Raw genomic sequence first — 25,295 nt, 5'->3', positions numbered from 1 at the left:
ATGATCAGGTCAACCACAAGCGGATATCTCCCTAGATGTGGGACGCTCTTCGGGTGGTCGGTCTGATCCAAGGTTATGGCGGACTCTGACCATCGGAGAAAGGCAGGTGTGGCCGGTTCGGTCGTATAGACCTTGCGGCGTGTGACCTTCTGATGGCATTTAGAGTTGTAGGCTGCCGATCCTTTGAAGATCATGAGGCACCCATCCGGTATTGGAAAGCCTCCATTCTTCCCCTCGATGTCATCTGTGGTGGGGTCTAGGTCCTTCCTATGCTCCCCTTTATTGGAGCCTCTAGACAAGAACCGCCTCATTAGGCTATAGTCCTTGTACAAATGCTTAACCAGGAAGGCATGGTTTGGGCATGGTCCCTCGAGTAACTTTTTGAAATGGTTTGGAGTGCCCTCTATGGGCTTTCGACCACCCCTGCGGTTAGTGGCAGCCATGAGCAAGCCCTCGCGCTGTTGCTTCTTGTTCTTCCTTTTGGCGGAATGATTGGAGGCGCCTTCGCCGGTGCCCTCATCCTGCCTTGCCTTGCCATTGAGACAATCGAAGATCACTCCGACCACTTCTTCTCCAGAGGCATGGCTGGTGGCAATGTCTAGGAGTTCCTTGGTGGTTCATAGACCCTTGCGTCCTAGCTTATGTACCTGAGAATCACAGGTAGTCTTGGATAGGAAAGCTCCGATAACGTCGGCGTCGACGACGTTAGGTAGCTCATTACACTGCTGGGAGAAGCATTGGATGTACCCACGAAGGGTTTCACTGGCCTTCTATCAGCAGTTCTTGAGGTCTCATGGGTTCTTAGGGCACTTGTATGTGCCTTGGAAGTTCCCCACAAAGATCTCCTTTAGGTTAGCCCAACTCTAGATTCTATTGGACGGCAGGTGTTCTAACCACGCTCATGCTGAATCAGCCAAGAATAGTGGAAGGTTGCAGATAATGAAGTTGCCATTATGCGCACCACCGGCTTGGCAGGCAAGTCGATAGTCTTCGAGCCATAGTCCGGGGTTTATTTCCCTAGAGTACTTTAGGATATTGGTTGGTGGTCGGTACCTCAGTGGGAAAGCAGCGTTGAGGATGTGACAGCCGAAGGCCTAAGGCCCTGGTAGGCTAGGGTTTAGGCTTCGGTCCTCGTTGCTGTCGTAGCATCCACCACGATAAGGGTGATAGCCACAGTCTGGCTCCCTCTCTCGGGTCGTCGTAGGCACGTCTATGGGCGTCGAGGGTGTTGCATGCGTCATGGTTGTGGCCGAGACACTGATGCACTAAGACCATGGTGCATTGCCTACTTCCTTGCGGCTCCTAGTGGATTGACGCGTCCCTGCCAAGGTGCTCTAAGGGCATGCGCTAGCTGGCATCGAGCTCGCATCACTGAGACAATGAGCTTTTGGCCTGCTGCGCTGCCGCACACTCGAGCAGCGTGTGAATCTCATGGTGGGCTCGATGATCCTCGGGCGTCACGGCCTCTGGAAGGCCATGGAGCAAGGCCACCATGGCGGCGATGTTCTGGCTCGCACAGGCAAAGTGAGGGCGGGCTTCATCATCGGCGATGATCATCTGGTTCACATCGCGGGCCATGGCGTGAGCACGCCCACCATCTCCACTGACGCTCAATCTCCTAATTGAGCTTTGTGCATTCCTGCTCGAGCTAGAGTCATGCTTCCTCGATCTCTCAGTGTCGAGCTTTTAGCTACTCCACTGGCATGTGTGGCAGAGCAACTATCTCCCTCTTGGCTTCATCATCGAGGTCACTTGTTGGGGTAGCCTCCCCCTTGTGGATGCTTTCAACATGTCCCTCTAGGGTACCCGTCATGAAGCATTCACAAGAGGGGTGATGGCTACCCCTGCTGGAGTTAGAGCTAGTGGGTGATTCTGGCTCCTTAGCCAGGAGGTCATGGAAGGATTTCATGACATGTTTGATCACCCCCATGAATTCGTCAATCAGTGGGAGGTGGAACCATGCGTTAAGCCACAAGGTGGCTAATGGTCGCCATGGCATTGTAGAGACCAAATGGAAGCACTGTCAGGGTGCTTCATATGTGGTGTTTTGAAGAGAGGGGTTCCCCTCTGGCGAGCCATGCCATGACATTGGCGTCAGAGAAGGTGAGGTGGGGTGGGTCTTCCCTGGATGGCTAGGGTCCTAGGGAGACACCGAGCTAGGTGCTCAAGGCTCCTAAAGTTGAGGCCGATGGAAGGGAGCGGTTGGATGGTGGCGTGAGCCAACGCCAACCTTCCTCCCACTATGATGATGAAGTCTAGGTCCCCGAAGCGCACATGTGCTCCCAGGACCTAGCTGATATCATGGATAGCCATCTGTGGCCTAGTGTTATTGTTGAAACACGCAAAGGTCCCCTACCTGGTGCGCCAACTGTTGGTGTTTTGAGTAAACACCAATGAGTAAATTTGTATTATTATGCGTTAGACTCGGATGGTATGCTAAAAGACACAAGGTTTATACTGGTTTAGGTAGAATGTCCCTATGTCCAGTTTGTGGCTGTTGCTCGTGTTATTAGCACTAGAAGGTTCATAGTAGGGGTTACAAATGGGCGAGAGAGGGATAGGTCTCAAGTCTCTCATGGAAAGGTTGAAAGGACGCTAAGAGCTTTGTTGCTACTCAACTATGTGTTATGTGATGCGTGGTGTGTTCTATTGATTAGTCCCCCCCAACTTAGTGAGATGCCCTGCCTTCCCTTTTATAGACCAAGGGGAAGCAGGGATTACAGATGGAAGAAAGAAGAAAAATCAGAGGCAAAGAAGGTCCTTCGAAGATGCCGGGTCTTCTTTTCCTCTGAGCGAGCCCTGCTGACATGACAGACGGTGTTAGGGACAGCTCCATGCTAGGTGCATGTTTGCTGATCCTGATAGGGCCATGCTTTGGCTTGTTCAACAAGTGGTCACATCCCATCCTACCCTAGTGGGTGGTGCGACGGACCAAGGTGCTAAACCATGACCCTACGGGGAGCAAATGGCTCAGTGACCCTATGTTTGTTATTGTAGATGATGTAAGTTTCCTCCTAAACCGTAGTGGTTGTCATATGCTTTTGTTAGGATCTATGCTCGAGGGCAAATGTTGGTGCCCATAACACTGTAAGATAAATATCAGTGCCCACAACACTGTTCGGGCTTCTGACATGCCTAGAAGGGCTTAAAGTGCTTGTCTTGTCATATTCTAACGGTACTTTCCTGTAGGCATGTAGGGTATGGTCCTCGATATTGTGGTTGACTTGAGTGCCCCATCTTATCTACGCATGTAGTTATGAAGGAGCGGTGCTTAGTCGTTGGGCGAGGCGAAGTCTGCCCTCGGATGTCGGGCGAGGCAGAGCTAGCCCCTGGACGTCGAGCGAGGTGGAGTCTACCCTCAGACATCGAGTGAGGCAGAGCCAGCCCCTAGGGGTCTGGTGAGATAGAGTCTACCCTTAGACATCGGGCAAGGCAGAGCCAGCCCCCAGACATCGAGCGAAGCGGAGCCAGCCCTCGAGCATCGAGCAAGGCCTCAGACATCGGGCGAAGTGGAGCCAGCCTCCCAACGTCGGGCGAGGCGGAGCCAGCCCCCAAGGGTTGGGCAAGGTAGAGTCTACCCTTAGACATCGGGTGAATCAGAGCCAGCCTCCAAACATCGGGCGAGGCAGAGCCAGCCCCCGAGGGTCGGGCGAGGCGAAGTCTGCCCTTAGACATCGGGCGAGGTGGAGCCAACCTTTGGGGGTCAAACGAGATAGAGTTAACCCTCGGTCATTGGGCAAGAGGTATAATCATGTTCTTGCTTGTTCGAAAGCATCAACGTTTGATTGTTATTAGCTCCTCCTCCTAGGTTACCCTAGTATTTGGTCCCTAATAGGTCTTCTCAAGATATCTACCTTTAAAAATCCATTTATATGATGGTTGTTTCTTTGGACTGTCTTCATAAGGCCCTGTTTGGATCCACCAGCTAAATTTTAGCTGGCTAATTTTTGTTGTGGTGGATCCTATAAACAACCCATCCCATTAGCAGCTAGAAGGCCTCACAGCTAATGGTAACCACTGCTGGTCACTTTTCCTGACTCCCAAGGTTTGGCCTTTAGGAACTCGCAATACCGCTTCATGACTCGCCCTCGCCCTCGAGTCTCGTGACTCACAGCGCTGCAGCCCCTGCCCTCACCCTGCCTCCACCACCACTGGCCCCCCTTCATTCCCCCTTCAACATCTCACTAGAGGCCAGAGGGAGTGGGGATCCATCATTTTTAATATATTTTTTTCTAGTAGATCGAGTCTTTAGGGTTAGGTCTCTCCATGCCAAGTTTCTTGGTATTGGAGATTTATCTCCTCCTCCTCTTCCTCTCCGGTGATGGTGAGGGGGTAGGCTAGATCTGTTTTCTCCATGGTGGCTTTGTTCAAGATGATGGTGACAACTATGGCGTCAACATCTTCCTCGACATGATGACATGGAGATTTTTCTTTCCAAACATGGGCATCAATGTGGAAATGATGTCGCCACCATAGAATAATTTTCTCCGGTCTCTTCTCTATTTTGTTGTGGTTAGATCTAGCCATAATAAAGGACTAGGGAGAATATATTTTAGATCGGTCTTCCTAGTTCTTCGGTGGCAGAAAGAAGAAAAAGGAAGACATAAGAAAGAAGAAGTTCCTCAAGTCTACATGCAGGAATGTTGGCCATCGTTCGTTGGGCATCTGTTCTTAGGCCTTTTGCCATGTGTTTGCTTGTGCAGTCATCCATACAAAGCGTCATACAAGTTTGGATTTGAGTTTTAGAGCTATTCACAGCGCAGGTGAAAGGTCTTTGTTTGGTTTTGGTAATTGAGTGACAACCTTAGGTGGACTAATATATGTAAGATACACAGGTGATTAGTCCCAAATTACTTGTGTGTGAGCAATATATGCCATGGAGGTGAAAAAGGCTCAGAGATGTTGCAAAGCTCAGACATGAGATGAAGGAGCTCATTGCACATGAGACATGACATTGAGTCATGTGATCAAGGTGGAGAAGATCAAGACATGACCGATTGCAAGTGTGAAGGGCAAGTTGAGTGATGACTTGGCGTCGATTGTGGCAGAACCGCCCGAAATAACACACCTTTAGAGGCGCTCGTCTTCCACTAGACACTAAGCACTCCGAAAGCAAGCTATATCGGACGGTTCCATCGAGCACACCCTAAGGGAAAACTCGAACAATCCATTTTGTTTCTCTAGGATCCAATAATACGAACGAGTTTACAATACTTAGTTCATTTCATACAACAAGAGTTCTCAGAAATACATTATTACAATACCAAGTTTAGAGTGTGGAATTTAAACAGCTGAATTGAAATAAACATCTAACGACAAGATACAAGGATCCGTCTGTGCCCACCTAAAGAATCCTCCACATAATAGCTACTCCTCAAGCCGCACCTGCAACAGGGGTAAATAAACCCTGAGTACACAATGTACTCACAAGACTTACCCGACTAGTGGGAATAATTTTCTGACTCCAAAGGATATGATAAGCTTTATGGTTTGCTGGGTTTCCTTTTGCGAAAAGCAACACTAGTAGTGAATCCTTATGTAGATGTTTTATTAGCAGTCATGATTAGTTCATTAGCTAACCATTCTATGTAAGCACTTGTTCTACTTTCAAGCAAGAGTTGAGCAATCAGATCCATTTCACCATCTTTCATCTTCTAGCTATTACTACGGTGCTAGATCGTAGACAAGTCGTACTGTATCACACGGCGATTCGCGAATCAATGTAGCCCAGCTGGGTACCCTAAAACATATGCCCCGCTTGTACCCCAAGCACAAGCAGGACCAACCCACCACTCTCCTGTCAAGGGGTCTAGGTCCCTGTCCAAACTTGGACTCCAAGCCCCCACACCTGAGTCCTAGACTCAGTATGGTGCTTAGACCTCCACCATCCCCGCCTCCAATTAGTCGGTCTAGAAAGAGCTAGAACCCACAACAAGAGAGCAACAAGCCTTTTTGCCCCCATAAGCAAGTATGTGCTCAAGATAATAAGTTTGTGACCTGACTAGAATCTAATGCAACGGCCGGTCCTTAACCGACATGGACAGGAAAATTAGTGTAACCAAGCTATGCTCCATTGGCCACAGAACATAACCTCTTACACCCACCAATACCTGTACCATATCCCTACCCGGTCTCCATTTCCTTTCACCATTTTATCATGAGAGTAATATTAATAATCACCTATTGCGAGTTACAGAAGGTTACTCATGCTACCGAAAAACCTAAGCATAGCAACTACATGGCCTAAGCTAGTAGGACTCATAGGTAGGTATATCTATGCATGTAGTTTCAACAATAAGCCTATAACGTAAATGCACATCACTTTTATATATATATATATATATATATATTCAGTGATTATTCAAAATAAGGGTTACGCACCGGGGCTTGCCTTGGGTAGGTGGGGTGTCAGCTTAGTCAGTCAGTGGCGGCTCTAGGACCTCCTTCGGCACGAGAATCTTCTCCTCGTACTTCTCAATGATTTCCTCGAACTCGTGATCTCCGATGGTCATGATCTCCGCCAACTCGTTCTCTACATGCATGCGATGATGATGCAACACTTAGCATTTCGGCAACAGCAACTCTTAAAATAAGAATACACATGGCAAGCTACTAAGTTAGCTCTAATGACTAAGATACTAAGCTAACTATCATCTTCATCAAGTAAAGTGTTGGGTTCAATTAACAAACACATTGCTTTACAAATGAAGGATATATCTTTATTTCTACTAATGATTTAATATATATTTGAAACAAAGAGCATTTAACTACCCTTATGTTAAGTCTATTCTAAAGCTACAATAATTATAGTGACCACATAATAATACCACGAAGCTACTGTAAAATTTTCAAAGCTAAAGCTATCACCAGTTTACCACAAAAATTCCTACAATATTTAACCTAATACTATTAAGCACTCTCAAATGATTTGATAGCTCCTAGTATAAACAAGCACATATATGAACTAAATACAGTAACAGATATAGCACAATTTTAGGAACCTAACAAAATTTGTTTCACAATTTTTGGAATACCTACATGATTTTATATTAATTACCAAAGTTCAGCTCAGAATTAAGATGAAAAGCTATTTCTATTCTCCACGAAAAAGCTAAACTGATTTCGACCCAACGTAGCCCACGTGGGGCGCGACCCACGTGAGCACACGACGGCCCGCGGTGCGGCCCATGTGACAGCAGCCCATGCACACGAGGTGGCCCGCGGCGAGGAAGCCCGTGCACGCTGGCACTCTTGCAAAACACCCTCGTGTTATCAGACAATAGCGTGAACACTACACGTACTATTTCTATAGACAACAACTTTGTAACGAAACCCTTAGATCTTTTCACCTTCGCACAGGAGAGATCCCTAGGACGCCCTGCGCTCGCTGGCACGGCGGGTGGTGGCACTAGGCGATACGCCGGTCACCCAAGACTATTGCGGACCTAGCTAGGGGACCGATGCTCACCTATGGGCCAACGCACGACGATGGGTGGTGGTTACACAAATGGGGGTGAAGTAAGATCGGGCTCTCCCTGGTGGCGGTGACCTGCAACGACGACAACCACATTCTGGTGAGCCACGGCACTAATAGGATGATAGAGATATAGGATAAGCACCAGGGGCACACCACGAACCCGGCCAAAGTGGTGGTTCAGCCGGCGACTAGCTGAGTAGTGTTGGCCACATGCACACGATGAGCATGGCGACGAGCCACGACTGGCATCAGTGGCAGCGGGGAGGCGGTAGTGCTCCCACTAGCATGCGCACGGCGGAGAGGGAGCCAAGGCGAGCTAGTGGTACAGAGGAATTTGCGTAGGGTGACGTGGTGAAGGATGGCCACGACACGGCGACGACGGTTCATAACGGCACGGTGGTGGGCAAAGCTCCAAATATTGGAGCTCGGCCTATCCACAATCAAGGCAGGGTGGGGTCGGCTAGAGAGCGTACGTGAGGGTGGAGACGAGAGCACGAGGAATTAATGAGAGGTGCTCGCTCTCTGGCTCACCGTGACATGACACGACGGCGGCAGAAAGCAGAGAGAGAAGAGAGAATGGGCACGACAGGTGGCTCGGCTCGTTCTTGGAGACCCACATGCAGACGCTAGTAAATAGGCACGCGCATGCCCTGACCGGCGTGGCCTGTGCGGCCATAGTGTCATAAATGACATGGCAACATCGACAGTAGCCACGTGCGCGCGGCATCAAAGCGGGCCAACGATGCAGTGCGGTGCAGCGGTTATAGCGTATAGGCACGGATGCGACGACGATGTGATGGTAGTGGAAGCGTCGCGACGCAAGGCAGTAGTGGTGGACACGATGGCTGAGCGGCGTGGGACGGGGCAGGCGACAGCAGCAGCGGCTCCATGTGGCGGGGCCAGCGGCAGCCGAACCATGACCAGGCCAGAATCGACCCTAGTCGGCCATGTACGGCAGCACATGCACGTGCAACCAACGCGCGACGCCAAGCGCCAGACCGCGGTGATCGCGGCCACGCGTCCAACCAGCCCGAGACAAGTACGTGCATGAATTTTAAAGCGCTCAATACGACCAAACGGTTGCTTTAGGACCTAAACCATCTTCACCATGCTCAAGATGGCACATGAGACTACCAAATCAAGCTATAACACTACACCACTCCTTAACCCAATCTCTCACAATAAATTGCTAAACATAGCAATGTCTAACTATTGACAGACTTGAAAATTTCTAAGTTTTTGAGCTGGATTTGGTTTCAAGTTCCATTTCTAGACTATTATAAATAGTAGCTAGTAACATTATTTTTCTACCACAAGTATTTCACTGTCATCTACAAAGTTTGCACTTCAAACTTTATTAAGGTGACACATATATGTTATATAGCATTTTTGCTTAATAAAAATTGGTTTTCAACCTTAAGTGATATAACATGACTATTGAATCAACTTTTGTTTCATATTTTTGTTGATCATTTTGAGTTACGGAAATTGATCTACACACTTTATCACATGCATTAACACATAAACGTGATGCTCATAATATGTTTTAGTAAATGATTTACAGTGTAACACCGAGGGTGTTACACCGATGGACTGAAGCAACGGTGAAGAGCAAGTGAAGTCAAGATCGATGAACCAATATGGTCACGTGATGATATGGAGTGGATCATATCATTGTTGATCATGTTGGTGTATGTGTTGCATCAACATCGAAGGAGTTGGAATGGAATGCGCAAGGCAAAGGTATAACCTATGACATTTTATTTCACTTGTCATAGGTGTGTAGAGAAGTTGATGACCGGGTTTAGGATAGATGGCCGTACTATCAAGAGGGGCAAACTTGTTTGCATATCAGTCATCTAGTGTCACTTAAGCGATTTAACTTTGCATACATGTTAGGATCGAGTGGCGTGGTGAAAAGAGTGCTAATCCTTTGGAAAAATGTTTGTGAAAAGCTAACACACATGCACAAGTTGGTGAACACTTGGTGGTGTTAACACATTTGCAAAGGTGAAGAAGTTGGTGAAGAAGAGGAAGCAAAATTGGGGTCGGGTTGTTGCCTGGGAGGCACCACCACCCCTTGTCCGGTGCACCGCCACCTTTGTGGCGGTGACCGGCTAGGAGGCCGAGAGCAGCGTGTTGCCTTAAGGGCACCACCACTAGATGTCCGGTGGCACCGCCACCCATAGGGAGGCGCCGACCTGGACTTGGCCAAGTGCAGCATGAGTCGGGGTGGTCACTAGAAATGATGGTGTACACCGCCATCGTGAGGGCGGTGCACCGCCGGGTGTTGTCCGGTGCCACCACCACTTTTCGGCAGAGAGTGGGGGAATCAGGGCCAGTCACCGCCCTATTTTTCCTAAGGGCAAGGGTTTTGTGAGGTTGGCCTAGGTGGTCACCGCCACCCTTGTCCGACCATTGGAATTCGACCGTTGGGAGGGGCACCGCCATGTCTGATGTCAAGCACCGTCATGTCCGGTGCCCTCGTAGAAACCAGTAGCTTTGCTCTAACAACTCTATTTGGCTTGGGGGCTATAAATAGAGGTGGAGCTCAGGCTTAGGCTGGTTACTAAGCACCCTTAAGCCTTGGTGGCTTGTGTAGGTGTGCTTGGGAGCCCTCTAACTCACTTGTGCTTGATAGTGTTCATCCGATCGAGTGAGTGAGCGATTCTAGTGTGATTGCATCATGAGGTTGTATCGCTTGGCACTAGGTGATCAAGTTGCAAGGCGATGGTGCTTGTTACTCTTAGAGGTTGCCACCTCCTAGATGGCTTGGTGGCTTGTGACTCTGTTGAAGCACGCGAGAAGATTGTATGGTGCTCCAGAGGAGGATTTGTGAGGGGGATTGTGCTCACCCCATGGGGATCATGAAGAGCAACTCTAGTTGAGTGTATCATTGAGTTACCCTCACTTTACCCTCACTTTCGGGGTGGGTTCTTGCGGTGCCCGAATGTGCGGGCTTGGCGGGTGATGCCAATTAGCCGCCGAACCACCAAGTGAGCGGTCGACATGACAGGGACGTAGCTTGGTGGCAACCAAGTGAACCTTGAGAGAAAATCACCGTGTCAACATTGTCTTCATCATCTTCTCGGTGGTTTGCATTCCGTGCAACACAAGCTTGTATTTACACTTCATACATTGTGCTTGTGTAGTTGCTGTTGTAATTAGTTTGCTTATGTAGCTTGCTAGTTACCTTCTTGCTTGTGTAGCATAGAAGTAGCTCCCTTGCGTGGCTAATTTAGTTTTAGTAACCTTGTTAGCCACTTTGCTTAGTTTGTGTAGCTAAGTAATTTACGCTCTCTAATTTGGCTTGTGTAGCCTTTTTATTGAGCATTGCTAGTGAGCTTAGGTGGCTTTCTGCTTTTGCATCACTAGTTGTGTAGGTGCTCTCTGGTTTGCTTGAAATAATAGTTGCATAGGTTTGTGTGACCTTGCAAGCTAAAATTAGATAGGTGAGCACTAGCTAGCCTGACACCTTTGTTGCCTCTTTAGGATCTTTACAAGGTGCTTGTGAACTTAGATAGAGGGGTGTAGTTTTGGCTAGACCAATAACTTTAATTCCGTATTTATCTCGGATAGCCGACGCGTTTATTTTTAAAAATGACTATTCACCCCCCTCTAGTCCGCCATCGCGACCCTTAGTAGGTACAATTTAGATGAAAATTAGTTTATGGATATATGTAGTGTATTCTAGAGTGCTTATAACATGATGATGTACACAGCTATAATATAATATAATTCTTCTTTTGTCTCAGAAAAAGCTAATGGTAACCAGCTAATCCCATTAGTTGTTCCAACCCAGCCGAAGAGCTAATGGCAACTGAAATTGGATATTTACCAAACTGCCCATCACTTTTTTTCGGCAGCGCGCTCGTTCCACCGCTCTGCGCTTGCAACTCCCTACCACTCATGTTTCTTTTTTTCGAGCTATGATAGCTTCAGCGAGCACCAAACCCTAGCCACCGCAAGTAGACCACCACCGACACCCACGCCGCTATAAGCAGACCTCCATAGGATGGACAACCATGACAAGTTCATTGACAAGGAAGGCACCTAGGATCACTATTCCCTACCTCCACCCCCTCACCAGTCGTGCCCACCTTCAGCACGCCGAGAGGCTCCTCCTTCGGGCTTGGTGTTGGAGAATTCGACCTTAACTCTACGATTGGTTGTTGGAGCTGGCGAGCGTGGTGGGTTGTGCTGGTCATCATACAAAACAAGATGAAGAAATTGATGAGGTTTTTGGCCAACAAACTCAGGCATAGAGACCTAAATGCTTTCATTATCTAGCATGTTTTGTGTGTTGTATGATTGTGTCATGCATTTGTTCTTAGGGGATGAAGATGCAAACATCAACACTTTCCATGATCAAATTGCTAATGCCTTGTTTGCTATGAGAAAATGACTATAATACCATTTGTATGGACTATGAACATTTCCTATTTGTTCAATTTAGAAAACTGTGAACATTTGTATGGATTATCAACCATGACCATGCATCTCTCAAATTTACTAGTATTTTTTAAGAGGTCTAGTTCTTACAAAGGAAAGATTTATAGAAAAACTAAAACAGAGATGGTGTATTTGTCAGCCAAACTATGGATCTCAACAACAGAAACTAGGAACTAGAGGTAGGAGAACCTAAAGAATGACAACTATAGAGATGGGTGGCTGGGAAGCCTCCTAACTTATTTATAGAGTCATTACACATTCCCTGCATGTTCTTAGATATTTTAGCTGAATCACTTAACCCAGGGGCAAAATGGTCCAATTTGAGATCAAGCATCCGATGCTCAAAGCCTCTTCATGACTCTGCTTCACCTCGATGCAAGCTTCCCGATGACGCCACACGCCTCCTCCTATTTATGCCAAAACTCCAACCAGATTTTGGTGAGGCCCAAACCTGAGAAACCATCCAACCGGTGGTTTTAAGGTCGCCCAAACCACCTAGAGAAGCATATCAGCTATGCCTCCTCCACGATCTTAACACGTGTCACTGTCGTCCTTGACCGCCCGATCACCAAGTCCTCTTGCACCTCCGCTTGACTTGGTCAACCGCCGTATTGACTTGGCCAACACGGTCTACCACTCCGCATGAGCTCTTGCTTGTTGATGTCCCCAAGTGTCAGCCACCACAGGTAGTCTTCCGGCCATCATGGTCTCTCAGCCCAAGCCTCATATCTGTCCTTCACCGTTCACCGCTCCTAGTTCATCGGCACGGGCTGTCTCTACTTGACCTTCTCCATGTCCGTAGACCACCTCTGTGCACCACACCTGCACACAAACACAACCAAGAGACATGTTGCACACGCACTCTGTCGACAAAATATAGCCGATAGTCCACCGAGGGGTATGCCCACGATTCTAGATTGATTGGTAGAGGTGCGCTGATAGGAACTAGATGGTAACAGAGACACAAGAAACATGATTTATACAGGTTTAGGCCGTCAAGATGACGTAAAACCCTACATCATGTGCTCTGTTGGTTTGTATTGATCTGGATGACCATGTAGCTAGTCAACTAGGGGACCCCTGCCCCTTCTTATATACTCTGAAGGGTTAGGGTTACAAGGAAAAGTATCATAGTCGGTTATATGACATGTATTCTATTTGGATTATAACATCTATAAGAGTCCTAGCAAATCATATCTTCAAGAAGCCTTGTGGTGCATGCCGACCAGAGCCGTGCGCCGCAAGTCTTGATGTCATGGGCTGGACCGTCCTTGATGGTGTGGCCCATGTCTTGGGTCATGGGTACCCGGAGTCGTACCTCCCATAGTTAGTCCCCGAGCGCCTTGTATCCGCTTGGCGATGCCGTCTTGATCAAATTCGAGAAGTCTAGCATGAAGTTGATCAATCTAACTGATGACCTGGGCGGTGAAAATTGAAGCCGATCAGTTTAACTGGTGACCGGAGCGGTGAAAAAATGGACACCGACCAGTTTAACTAGCAGAACAGTGAAAATGGCTACCAACCAGTTTAACTGGTAAGCAGACCTCGGACTTAGCCAAGTATGGTTCGCTAATAGGATGTAAATGGCTCAAGATTAATTTTGAAAATTCTTCACCTCAGGTGAAGTGTAGCCACTTAGACTCTGTTTGCGAGGTTGGTTGATTATCATCCATGACTTAGTGAATAAGGAGGGTAAATCAGGAAAAAGCACTACATTTACCACTAGGTGAAGTGTAGCCAATAAGTCCCCGAGCCTGCTGAAAGATAAAGAATGAATCTTATAGCAGGGTCAAAGAATTTTAATGAAAGCTTGCTAACGTCATCTGCTATGTACTTATCAAGACCCCAGACGTGCTGTCCAAGATCAGCACCCTGATCTGAACAACATGGAGCAACTTGATAACGCACCGATGAGATGTAGTAAAATCCGACCGCCAAGAAAGTCCCTAGCTTAGCTGGCAACTTTTGCACGAAGAATTCGAACGCCGAGGAGTCCCCAGCTTAGCTGACGACGCTTGCACGAAGAATTCGAACGCCGAGGAGTGTCTAGCTTAGCTGGTGAGCCCCCAGCGTAGCTGACGGTGAAGCCTAAGCGACGAACAACCCGACCAGCTGGTCGGCGAAGAAGCAAGCACCGAGCAGTCCAACCAACTGGTCGGTGGCGAAGCAAGCGCCGAGTAAAAGTGAGCGCCGAACAGTCCGACCAACTAGTCAGCGATGAAGTCCATGAACCTAGCGGTCCGACCAGTTGATCGGTGGAGAAGTCCAAATGCTAGGTGGTGTGACCACCCAGACGATGGTCCTTTTGTCCTTTGCGGGTGATCCAGCGCCCAAGCGTAAAAAATAAGCTCGTTGACCGAACCAGGCCCCTGCAAAATAAAAATGTAGAAAGAGTAGTACATGATGTATCTTGCCGAGCAGTAGTAGATAAACATTTTGTTTATTCTGAGTTTTGCTCATATTTTAAATATGAGTTGGTTCTATAGCGCGTCACTTGCCTTGACTAGCCCAAACTCTATAGCGCGGATTGGGCGGCACCCATGTACGCGTAATCGGAACGTCTCGTTGGCGTCGATGAAATTGCCTGGTCCTTGAGCTTTTCAGCTTGTCGTCATGACAGCGGTCACGGTTGTCACGGTGTCGTTCTTCACGGCGATCATCATTGTGATGCGACACGGCTTGTTTACGATTCGGGCGGCTCGCTTTATGGTTCAGGCTCGCTTGATGACTCGGGTGCCTCGGACGGCTCGCTTAGGGGCTCGCTCGTGGCTCGCTATTGCCGAAGTTGTTGTATCTGGCTCCGTGCACGATGCGTACATACATGCAAGTCAATGTCATCTGTGGTTGGCTTCCATGTAGATGCCCTTCGTACCTTAATTACTTTAATTAGCTTCGCATGCCCTTCGTACCTTAATTACTCTGTGGTTGGCTGTCGTCGCTCTGTAGATTACACGGACTCCTTTTCAGCTTGCTTGTCATCCTGGTGTTTGGGCACGGTTTAGGCGTATAGCATGTCGTGTACGTATGCACACGTATATGATTATTAAATAATTTGCTTGGCCTATATACGCTTCTTGTTTGCTCGTAATAAGGGAATAATGCCTTGAACGGGGAAACCTCGATTTGAAAATTCCTGTGGTGCTGCATCGGAGACGGAGGCGACATTGTGGACTGGAGACCGACTTATGCTCTGATTTTGCTTCTTGGCTTTAGATAGGATCTGGTACACGTTGATGCCAACCGTGATGATGTCGTCGACCTCTTTCTGGTGCTAGTCTTGACCAAGTCCTGGGACCCAGAGGATAGCATGTGCCGCGGACCATGATTGAAGGCGCCGAGTTGGCAGCGACGGATTGTCGTCGTGGACCAACAAGGATCTCCACAAGATTGATGACGATGACGTTGCTGATTCTAAGGTTGGTTGAGCTCTTGATCGTAAAATCCTATCTGGTTCATTATGGGATCAACACGCACATTCTCTACCTAGCTCGCCACTATCGACGAAATATGGTCGGTAGTCTACCGAGGGGTATGTCTATGATGATAGATTGATTGATAGAGGTACGCGTGATAGGAATTAGATGGCAACAAAGAAAAAAGACATAAGATTTATACAGGTTCAGCTGTCAAGATGACGTAAAATCCTACATCCTATGCTCTATTGGTTTGTATTAATCTAGATGACCATGTAGCTGTTGAGTAGGGGACCTCTGACCCTCCTTATATACTCTGGAGGGGTAGGTTACAAGAAAAGTATCTAGTTAGTTATATGGCAGGTATTCTATTTGGATTACAACATTTATAAGAGTCCTAGCAAATCATATCTTCAAGATATCTTCGAGAAGCCTGCGGTGCACACCGACCAGAACCGTGTGCCGCAAGTCTTGATGTCGTGGGCTGGACCGTCCTTGATGGTGCGGCCCATGTCTTGTGCCATTGGTACCTGGAGTCATACCCCCACACACTCACACAATGGTTAGCCTTCAAACTCAACCAAAGCCGATTATCTCCGATAATTACTCATCACAAACTTGACACACAAAGACACGTATTAACCTTGTGTTCGCACTTACTACTTAAACCAAAACATGAGCTTTTAGCACAACAAAATAAACCACCTACTAAGCTCGTGATTCAGTCTGGATATTTGTCACATTCTTGAGCACACAGCTCGTATACAAAATGACATGGACAGCAACAGTGAGGAAAAACTCACCCTGTTCAACGGTTTAAGAAAACCGGCTGCCGGGCCATAATACAAGGCGGTCTGGGGGGGGGGGGTGCGGGTGCGGCACCGGCGAGTGCAAGAACGAGCTCGAGCGCGGCGCCGGCGGGCGCAGCGCAGGCGGGTGCGGCGTAGGAGGACGCGGCACCGGCGAGTGCGGCAGCAGTGGCGGTCGCGAGCTCGAGCTCGAGTGCGGCGGCGGCGGGCGCAGCACCGGCGAGCATGACAGCGGCGGCCAACTGCAATGAGATCTTGCACAAAAAAAAGGAAGAGAAGCAAAAGGTAAACTACGTGCCAAGCTAGTAAAGAGGAAAGGTGAGCAAGAGGACCCACAAAACTCGCAAGAACCGAGAACACAAGACAGTAAAACCCCGTCTGTGATTGCTGTCATCACAGGCGGGTAGATAGCCGGCCCGTCTATGTTGTATGCATCGTCACACACGCACAAATTCCCCGTCTGTGATGAAGTTGAGGTCCGTCTGCCATTACAGACTCTGGCTGGCACAGTGTCTATGAGACGTAAGACGTTTTGATACGTTTGATTGAAGCAAATTCCTGGTTCTACGCACCTTCAGCTTGGTGATGAACTCCCGGCATTATGTGGAAAATACGGTAAATCTTTGTCCGTTTATCCGGATCGCGCGTGCTTGATGTGAACTGCGCGCGCGGCTGTACGTCAGGTAAGTCAGTCGTTGGCTTGTAGTTGCAGTAGTGGTCCAACGATTTGGAAGGGAAGATGTACTCCGTGGTCGCCGTGCTCGACCGTGTTGCTGTTGCCCTCGGAGAGAAGCGACAGCCGCGCTCAACTTTGTCTAGCAAGATGGAGACAAAAGCACACCGTTGACGTTAGGAATTTAGGCAATTTCATTATTAGTTTAATTCAGAAAAATAACATCAGTAGGTTTGTGACGACATATATGTGCATGTGTATATTTTTTATGAACACTATAGCATGCAGAGATGGCATACTGGTGAATACAGTAAAAACACAAAGTACAGAAATTAGACTGTACCCAGCGGAGGGTCCCATGCCGAGGGCATCGGAGGCTCCATTCGTACTAGTCGACAAAGTGCGTTGCTCGAAGTCGCGGACCACAGTCGATGTAGGAAGATGTTCGCAGTGCAGTCCCACGAACGGATCACCAGGAAAAAGACTGCATTGACGTTCCGCAGGCAATCACTGGGAAGATGTATGTGGACGAGCAGTCGCGGATCGCTCCCCAAAAATCTAATCGTCGCTCACCCTGTGCAGGGTTCTCAGACGGACGAGGGTTCCGGAGGCACCTGCTCTCCCTGCTATTCCATGCGCGCAGAGTTACGGGACGGGGAAGCTAGGAAACAGTTGATCTATGGTTGTCTCGGGAGTGGTTGTGGTCTACGGGTCCAGATTGACGGGACTATGGATATATGGCTGTGACAGGGGAAGGAGACGAAGGCAGCGGAGAATCCTAGAAAACGGAAAGCGGAAGGGACGGTAACTGACGCAGTCAATTCGCCTCCACCATCAAAGAGCGAAACTCCCGTGATATGGATTTAAGTGACAAAAGACTGGCCACGCCCGCCCGCTCGCTGCCCGCCTACCTCGCCACGGCCCACAGCCACGGCCACGGCCCGGCCGGCGGCGGCAGTGGCACGCGCGCGCGTGTGGCACGTCTTTATTCTTTTCTCAGCTTCTCAATTTAGATGAATAATTTCCAACCATATAAGCTGAGTCAGCGTTCAGTCAAAATCTCGTATGATATTAAGCCATACAACACTTAATGTTACGTACCATAGAGTTTTATTTGATTTATTAAATATTATATGGGCTAAACCCATATTATATCCAACAATCCCCACCAAACTCTAGTGTTTGTAACAAAGTAGTCTCAGAACCACATTTCTTTTATATACCAGTGTTTTGATAGAGACCGTTAAGTTGAACATCTATCTAGAACAATAGTTTCACTCAGTCACAACTGAACAATGGACTAAACCTTGAATTGACAGTTTTGTGTGAGGTGAATGTCACTAAAGTCCTTAGCTGATACTGAGCAGCAAAAGGACATCCCCTCTATTTGAAGCATATAAGTCATACTTCAGTGCCTTTCATGAGTATTTAGAGATCACCCAAATCTCATAGACTATGACCAGCAGTCTGACTCATATAGGTGTATTCCTCAAAAGATATTCTGTAGGACAATATCTTTGCTTTGACAAGCCACTTGGAATATATTAAGGCAAAAGCCAGTCTGCCTTACAGAAAGGAAAGATATGCATCAGAAATGAGTCTTACTAATGATACTTCCTCACAATTTACTACTAGCTTGTTTCACCGTCCTACTTCACGGGATCTCCGATCACATAGAACATGTTACCACTATAGTAAATTTCAAGTGGGTCTCAAACCCATCTCTCTCGATACAGTTTCTATCACATTGCGTGATAGACCCTTAGTGAACTGGTCTGCTAGATTGTTAGACGTGTGGACATAGTCCAACGCTATTACTCCGGAGTTTCTCAATTTTCTGATAGATTTTAGTCGTCTCTTAACATGCCTTGTGGACTTCATGTTATCCTTAGAACTGTTAACCTTTGTAATCACAGTCTGGTTATTGCAGTTTATAGAAATAGCTGGTATGGGTTTCTCAACAACCGGTAAATCCATAAAGAGATCACGAAGCCACTCAGCCTTAGATCCAGCAGTGTCTAATGCTGTGAGTTCTGTTTCCATTGTAGACTTCGTTAAGATAGTCTGCTTGCAAGACTTCTAGGAAATAGCACCACCTCCAAACGAAAACACATATCCACTTGTGGCATAAAGCTCATCAGCATCAGAAATCCAGTTGGCATCACAATAGCCTTCCAGCACTTTTGGATGTCCGGTATAACAAATATCATAGCTCATGGTCCCTTTTAGGTAGCGCATCACTCTCTCAAGAGCTCGCTAGTGATCATCTCCTAGGTTTGACACAAACCGGCTCAGCTTGCACATAGCAAATAAGATGTCAGGCCTTGTTGCACTAGCAAGATACATGAGCGAACCAGTGATATAGGAATATCTCAACTGATCCCTTGCTATTCTTCTATTTTTCCTCAATAGCATGCTAGGGTCATAAGGTGTAGGAGCAGGTGCACAGTCACTGAACCCAAAGCGGCTTAGCATCTTTTCCACATAGTGGGTTTGTAACAGAGTTATCCCACCATCACCTTCTCTTAGAAGCTTGATATTAAGTATAACATCAGCCTCTCCTAAATCTTTTATCTCAAAATTTTTAGATAGAAATTCCTTCACCTCCTCGATCACTTTGAGGCTGGATCCAAAGATCAGTATGTCATCAACATATAAGCACAAAATGACTCCTTCACCTCCACCATACCGATAGTATACACATTTGTCAGCTTCATTCATAACAAAGCCAGCAGATGTTAAAGTTCTGTCGAACTTCTCATGCCATTGCTTAGGAGCTTGTTTTAGGTTGTATAATGACTTTAATAATTTACACACCTTGCCTTTTTGATCATTTGCTACAAACCCATCAGGCTGATCCATATAGATCTCCTCCTCCAACTCTCTGTTTAGGAAAGCTATCTTAACATCCATTTGATGAACGATAAGACCATAAGAGGCTGCCAGGGAAAGCAAAACTTGAATTGTGGTCAATCGGGCAACCGGTGAATAAGTATCAAAGAAATCCTCACCTTTCTTTTGAGTATAACCCTTGGCCACAAGCCTTGTCTTGTACCTCTCAATAGTACCATCAGGCCTAAGCTTTTTCTTGAACACCCATTTACAACCTATAGGCTTGCACCCATAGGGACAATCAACTTTTTCCCAAGTTCCATTAGACATAACAGAATCCATCTCACTCTGTACTGCTTCCTTCCATAAGTCAGCATCAGGAGAGGAATATGCCTCTTTAATGGTCGTTGGTGTGTCATCCACAAGGTATACAATATAGTCATCACCAAAAGACTTTGCAGTCCTCTGTCTCTTGCTTTTTCTGGTGACTATAGTGTCATCCTCCTCAGGATTTTGCACATAGGGTTCCTCAATTTGTTCTATCAGAATAAAATTTTCATGCTCATGGGGAATTATAAATTCATGATCAGTTGTGCTAGGTGCATTTTTCATGGGAAACTCATTCTTAAAAAATATAGCGTCTCTAGATTCCATGATTGTATCAACAGCCATCTCAGGAACATTAGAGTTTATAATTAAAATATATAACCCACATTGTGAATAGCATAACCAAGAAAGACACCATCAACAATCTTTGGTTCAAGCTTTTGCTTTTTGTTTATTAGCACATTCATCTTTGCCAAACAACCCCAAGTTCACAGGTAAGAGATATTTAATCTCTTCTTCTCCCATTCCTCGAATGGTGTGATTTCATTGTTCTTTGTGGGCACTCTATTCAGGACATGACACGCTGTTAATATAGCCTCACCCCACTATTCCTTAGATAGTCCCACAATCTCCAACATGGCATTAACCAAATCAGTTAGAGTGCGGTTCTTTCTCTCTGCAATCCCATTGGACTGTGGTGAGTATGATGGCGTCCTCTCATGAATAATTCCATGCACCACGCAAAACTCAGAAAATTCATTTAAGAAATATTCTCCCCCACGATCGGACCGCAAACGCTTGATTTTCTTCTCAAGTTGATTTTCTACCTCAGCTTTATAGACCTTAAAATAATGCAACGCTTTATCTTTTATTTTCAGCAAATACACGTAACAAAATCTAGTGCAATCGTCTATAAATGTCATGAAGTATCGTCTACCGCCTTTAGTCAATTCGCCATTCATTTTGCATAAATCAGAATAAACAAGTTCTAATGGTGCCAAGTTTCTCGTCTCAGTAGCCTTGTGAGGCTTGCGCGGTTGCTTCGATTTCACACACATCTGGCACTTAGAATCTTTGACTAAGTTAAATTTCGGGATTAAATTCAGATTTGCAAGCCGCGTGAGACAGCAAAAATTAATGTGACAAAGTCGTGAATGCCATATATTTGACTCATCCAAAACATTAACATTGTTCACCACTTTATTACACACATCATCAAGCAAAGATAAGCGGAACAAGCCTCCGCAATCATAACCTTTTCCAACAAATGTTCCATGTCTCGACACAATATATTTATTAGACTCAATCACAATTTTAAAGCCATCGCGACACATCTGAGAAGCGCTAACAAGGTTCTTTTTGATGGAGGGGACATGCTGCACGTTCTTTAATAGTACCGTCTTTCCCAAAATAAACTTCAGAACGACCATACCAGCACCAAGAACACGCACATGCGAACCGTTTCCCATCAGCAAAGCTCCACTCCTACCGGTCTAATAGGAAATAAACAAAAAAAACATCAGCACACACATGAATATTAGCACCGCTGTTCATCCACTACTCAGGTGAAAGACAAACTGAAAGAACAAAGGGTAAATAATTACCATACCCAGATGTTCTCCCTCCAGTCTCGCTAATGATCACGTTTGCTGATTTCTTTTCTTGCTTATATTTGAGGTCTGGGCACGCACTTGCCCAATGCTCATCACTCTTGCAAACAAAGCAACCTCCACCTTTCTTGTTGTTTTTCTTCTTAAACTGTGCAGTCTGTTTAGGCTTTGCATTATTGTTCTCTTGCATGTTCTTCTTCTTTTTATTACGAGATGCAAATGAGTTTTTCTTCTGCACCATATTGACAGCGGAAGACTCAACTCCTTTTCCGTGGTTGTCTTTTGCTCTCACCCTCTCCTCAACATCAAGAGATCCAATAAGCTCAGCCACGCTAAACTCTTGTCTCTTGTGTTTTAGAGAAGTAGCAAAATCCCTCCAAGAAGGTGGCAGCTTAGCGATTATACCGCCGGCCACAAACTTGTCGGGCAATAAACATGGAAAATGTTCTACTTCCTTTGCTAGCGCCCGTATCTCATGAGCCTGTTCGACCATAGAACGGTTTTCAACCATTTTGTAGTCATACAGCTGCTCCATAAGGTATAACTCACTACCAGCATCAGAAACCCCAAACTTTACCTCAAGAGCATCCTATAACTCTTTGCCTGATGTGTAAGATATGTAGTTTTTCTTATACTTGGAATGAAGTGCACTAATCACGGCGCCTCAAAACAGGTTATTGACAGCTAAGAACTTTTTCTCCTCATCAGGAGTAAACTGTTCAGGCTTCCCCTGTGCAGCGTGAAAGCAGTTCATCGCAGTCAACCACAATACCATCTTGGCACGTCATATCATGAAATTCTTGCCATCAAAATTATTTGGCTTCAAAGCAGCAGCAAAACCACTGAAATTTTTTTTTCCTAAGATTAGGTTTTTAGGATTGTTATGAATTTAGGCAATTTCATTATCAGTTTAATCCAGAAAAATAACATCAGCAGGTTTGTGACGACATATATGTGCATGTGTATATTTTTTATGAACACTACAGCATGCAGAGATGACATACTGGTGAATACAGTAAAAATACAAAGTACAGAAATTAGGCTGTACCCAGCGGAGGGTCCCATGCCGAGGGCATCGGAGGCTCCATTCGCACTAGTCGACATAGTGCGTTGCTCGAAGTCGCGGACCACAGTCGATGCAGGAAGATGTTCGCAGTGCAGTCCCATGAATGGATCATCAGGAAGAAGACGCCTTGACGTTCCGCAGGCAATCACCGGGAAGAAGATGTACGTGGATGAACAGTCGCGGATCGCTCCTCAAAAACCTAATCGTCGCTCACCCCGCGCAGGGTTCTCAGGCGGATGAGGGTTCTGGAGGCACCTATTCTCCCGCTATTCCGTCTGCGCAGAGTTATGGGACGGGGAAGCCAGGAAACTGCTGATCTGTAGTTGTCTCGGAAGTAGTTGCGGTCTACGGGTCCAAACTGACGAGACTATGGATATATGGTTGTGACAGGGGAAGGAGACGAAGGCAGCGGAGAATCCCAGGAGACGGTAACTGACACAGTCAATTCACCTCCACCATCAAAGAGCGAAACTCCCGTGATAATGTAGATTTAAGTGGCCCTGCCTGCCTCACCACGGCCTCGGCCCGGCCCACGGCCTGGCCGGCGGCGGCGGCGGCGCGCACGCGTGTGGCACGCCTTTATCTTTTTCTCAGCTTCTCAATTTAGATGAATAATTTCCAACCATATAAGCTGATTCAGCGTTCAGTCAAATTCCGTATAGTATTAAGCCATACAATACTTAATGTTACCGTATCATAAAGTTTTATTTAATTTATTAAATATTATATAGGCCAAATCCATATTATATCAACAGTTGGCTCGGCTCATGCCTCCTCGGATCGATACGTGGTCTCTCCTCTAGTCAGGTTCTCTGTACCCGTCGGTCGTAGTACGACCCTGGGTCGCCGGAGTAGCTCGTTGTTGTGGTAGACTCGTCGTAGGTAACCGGAGTACCACGAACGTTCTTACACCGATATACGTATGGTCCTCCCTTTTCTTCTACGGTTATAACTAGTATCTCATTAATTAGCCGCCTTTTAATTTGCAGTTCGGTCATCGTCTCTCCGTCACCACATTTTGGCATTTTGCCCGCTCGCGCGTGTGTATAAATGAACGAGCCCCGAGAACGTAGCTTTGCTCATTCACAACCAAGGCTTAATTAGTAGGCTGCTCTTGGTCTCTGTAGTTGCACCAGCAGCGCAAAAACATATATATAGCCGATCGATCAGCGTAGCCACCGCCACAGTTTCTTTCTTCCTTTCTTTCCCATCATCATTCGGAGCACGTAAATCGGCTGCGGGAGACAGGCGACGCGATGTCCAAGGTAGTGGCGCCAAGGTCTTCTGTTTTGCTCTTTACTTTGATTCGCCATGCATGTGCTCCCATATATGTTAAAGAAAATACAATTCTTATTTTTTAAGAAGTCAAACAATTTTAGATCTGACCAAATTTATAACATAATACTAACATTTATGACACTACAGTAAATAGGTATAATTCAACTAATCATGAAGTGTATTTTGTAGTAAAAATATTTGAACACATAAAATTAATATTATTTTTTTATAAATTTAGTTAAATTTAAAAATAGCTTGGTTTAATAAATTTAGAATCATATTTTTTTTTACACGAATGGAGTGCCCTGCCAAAAGAAACTGATGCTAACTTGGGCTACGTCGTTGTTGTTGCAGCAAAAGGCCGTGATCAGGCTGGGCGAACCGAACACCAAGAACCGGTCTAAAGCCATGCAGCTGGCATCCAAATCTGTCGGTACACATCCATCACACTAGCTAAGCTAGCTATTATCTTGATCGTCGTGTGCGGCCGGTGTGCGGGATCCGTCCACATATCCCTGAATACACGCTTCTGCATCTGAGTAGTTACCACCGCGTGCCTCGATGTATGATGTATATGCAGGAGTGAACTCGGTGGCGATCACCGGCGAAGCCAAGGACCGGCTGGAGGTGGTAGGAGAAAGCATCGACATCCCCTGCCTGATCAACCGCCTGCGCAAGAAGGTCTGCCGCGCCGACATCGTTGTGGTGGAGGAAGTCAAGGACAAGAAGAAGGAGGAGGAGGAGAAGAAGAAGAAGGAGGAAGAAGCCAAGAAGAAGAAGGAGGAAGAGCTCAAGAAGCTCTGGGGGGCGTGCCCGCCGACGTACTACGGTGGTTATTACCGCGGGCTGCCGCCGACGCCAACGTTTCTATGCGAGGAACAGCCAACAGGTTGCCACATCATGTGAACGTACTGAAGCTACGTGCTTAAGATGGATTTTGCCCGGCGTATATGTTTAATGGCTTTGTTCGCTGGTTGGTTTCTGAGCTGATAAGTCTCATTAGTGTTGGTTTGTTGTAAGAGAAAAACACTGTTAACTGACTGATAAGCTCTAACTGAAACCAACGAGCGAACAAACTAATATGTTTGTGATTTTGGTTCTGAACTTTTGCCACGGCCGGTCGGCTTCTCTCCGTGAATCGTGCTGTGCACAACGTGGTTCTGGTTTGATTTGGCTTCTGGCAATTGTCAGTGATCATGAAATTTAGATCAGTACTTTATATATAAGTATTTCGGAGTTTGTTTTTAAGTTAAAATATTCTAAATTTTACCAAGTTCATAAACGAAAGCATTGACATCTACCACATCATAGAAGTAAACTATGAAAGCATATTTCATATAAGAGGTCAACGATGCTCA

At 46.6% G+C, this 25,295-nt stretch overlaps 1 protein-coding gene across 1 annotated transcript; it reads left to right on the top strand.

Annotated features, from left to right (window-relative positions):
• Positions 1 to 23,758: 23,758 nt before the first annotated feature.
• LOC136497099 (heavy metal-associated isoprenylated plant protein 16-like) lies at positions 23,759 to 25,037 on the top strand. Its single transcript, XM_066492882.1, has 3 exons — positions 23,759 to 23,924; positions 24,292 to 24,370; positions 24,518 to 25,037. Exons 1-3 carry the CDS (start codon positions 23,916 to 23,918, stop codon positions 24,841 to 24,843), a joined length of 414 nt encoding a protein of 137 aa, XP_066348979.1. The 5' UTR covers positions 23,759 to 23,915; the 3' UTR covers positions 24,844 to 25,037.
• Positions 25,038 to 25,295: the final 258 nt, after the last annotated feature.

This window comes from Miscanthus floridulus, chromosome 12 (assembly GCF_019320115.1).
Source record: "Miscanthus floridulus cultivar M001 chromosome 12, ASM1932011v1, whole genome shotgun sequence".
Taxonomy (NCBI): domain Eukaryota; kingdom Viridiplantae; phylum Streptophyta; class Magnoliopsida; order Poales; family Poaceae; genus Miscanthus; species Miscanthus floridulus.
The sequence above is the reverse complement of the archived record's forward strand: the minus strand, read 5'-3'. Positions and strand labels throughout refer to the sequence as shown.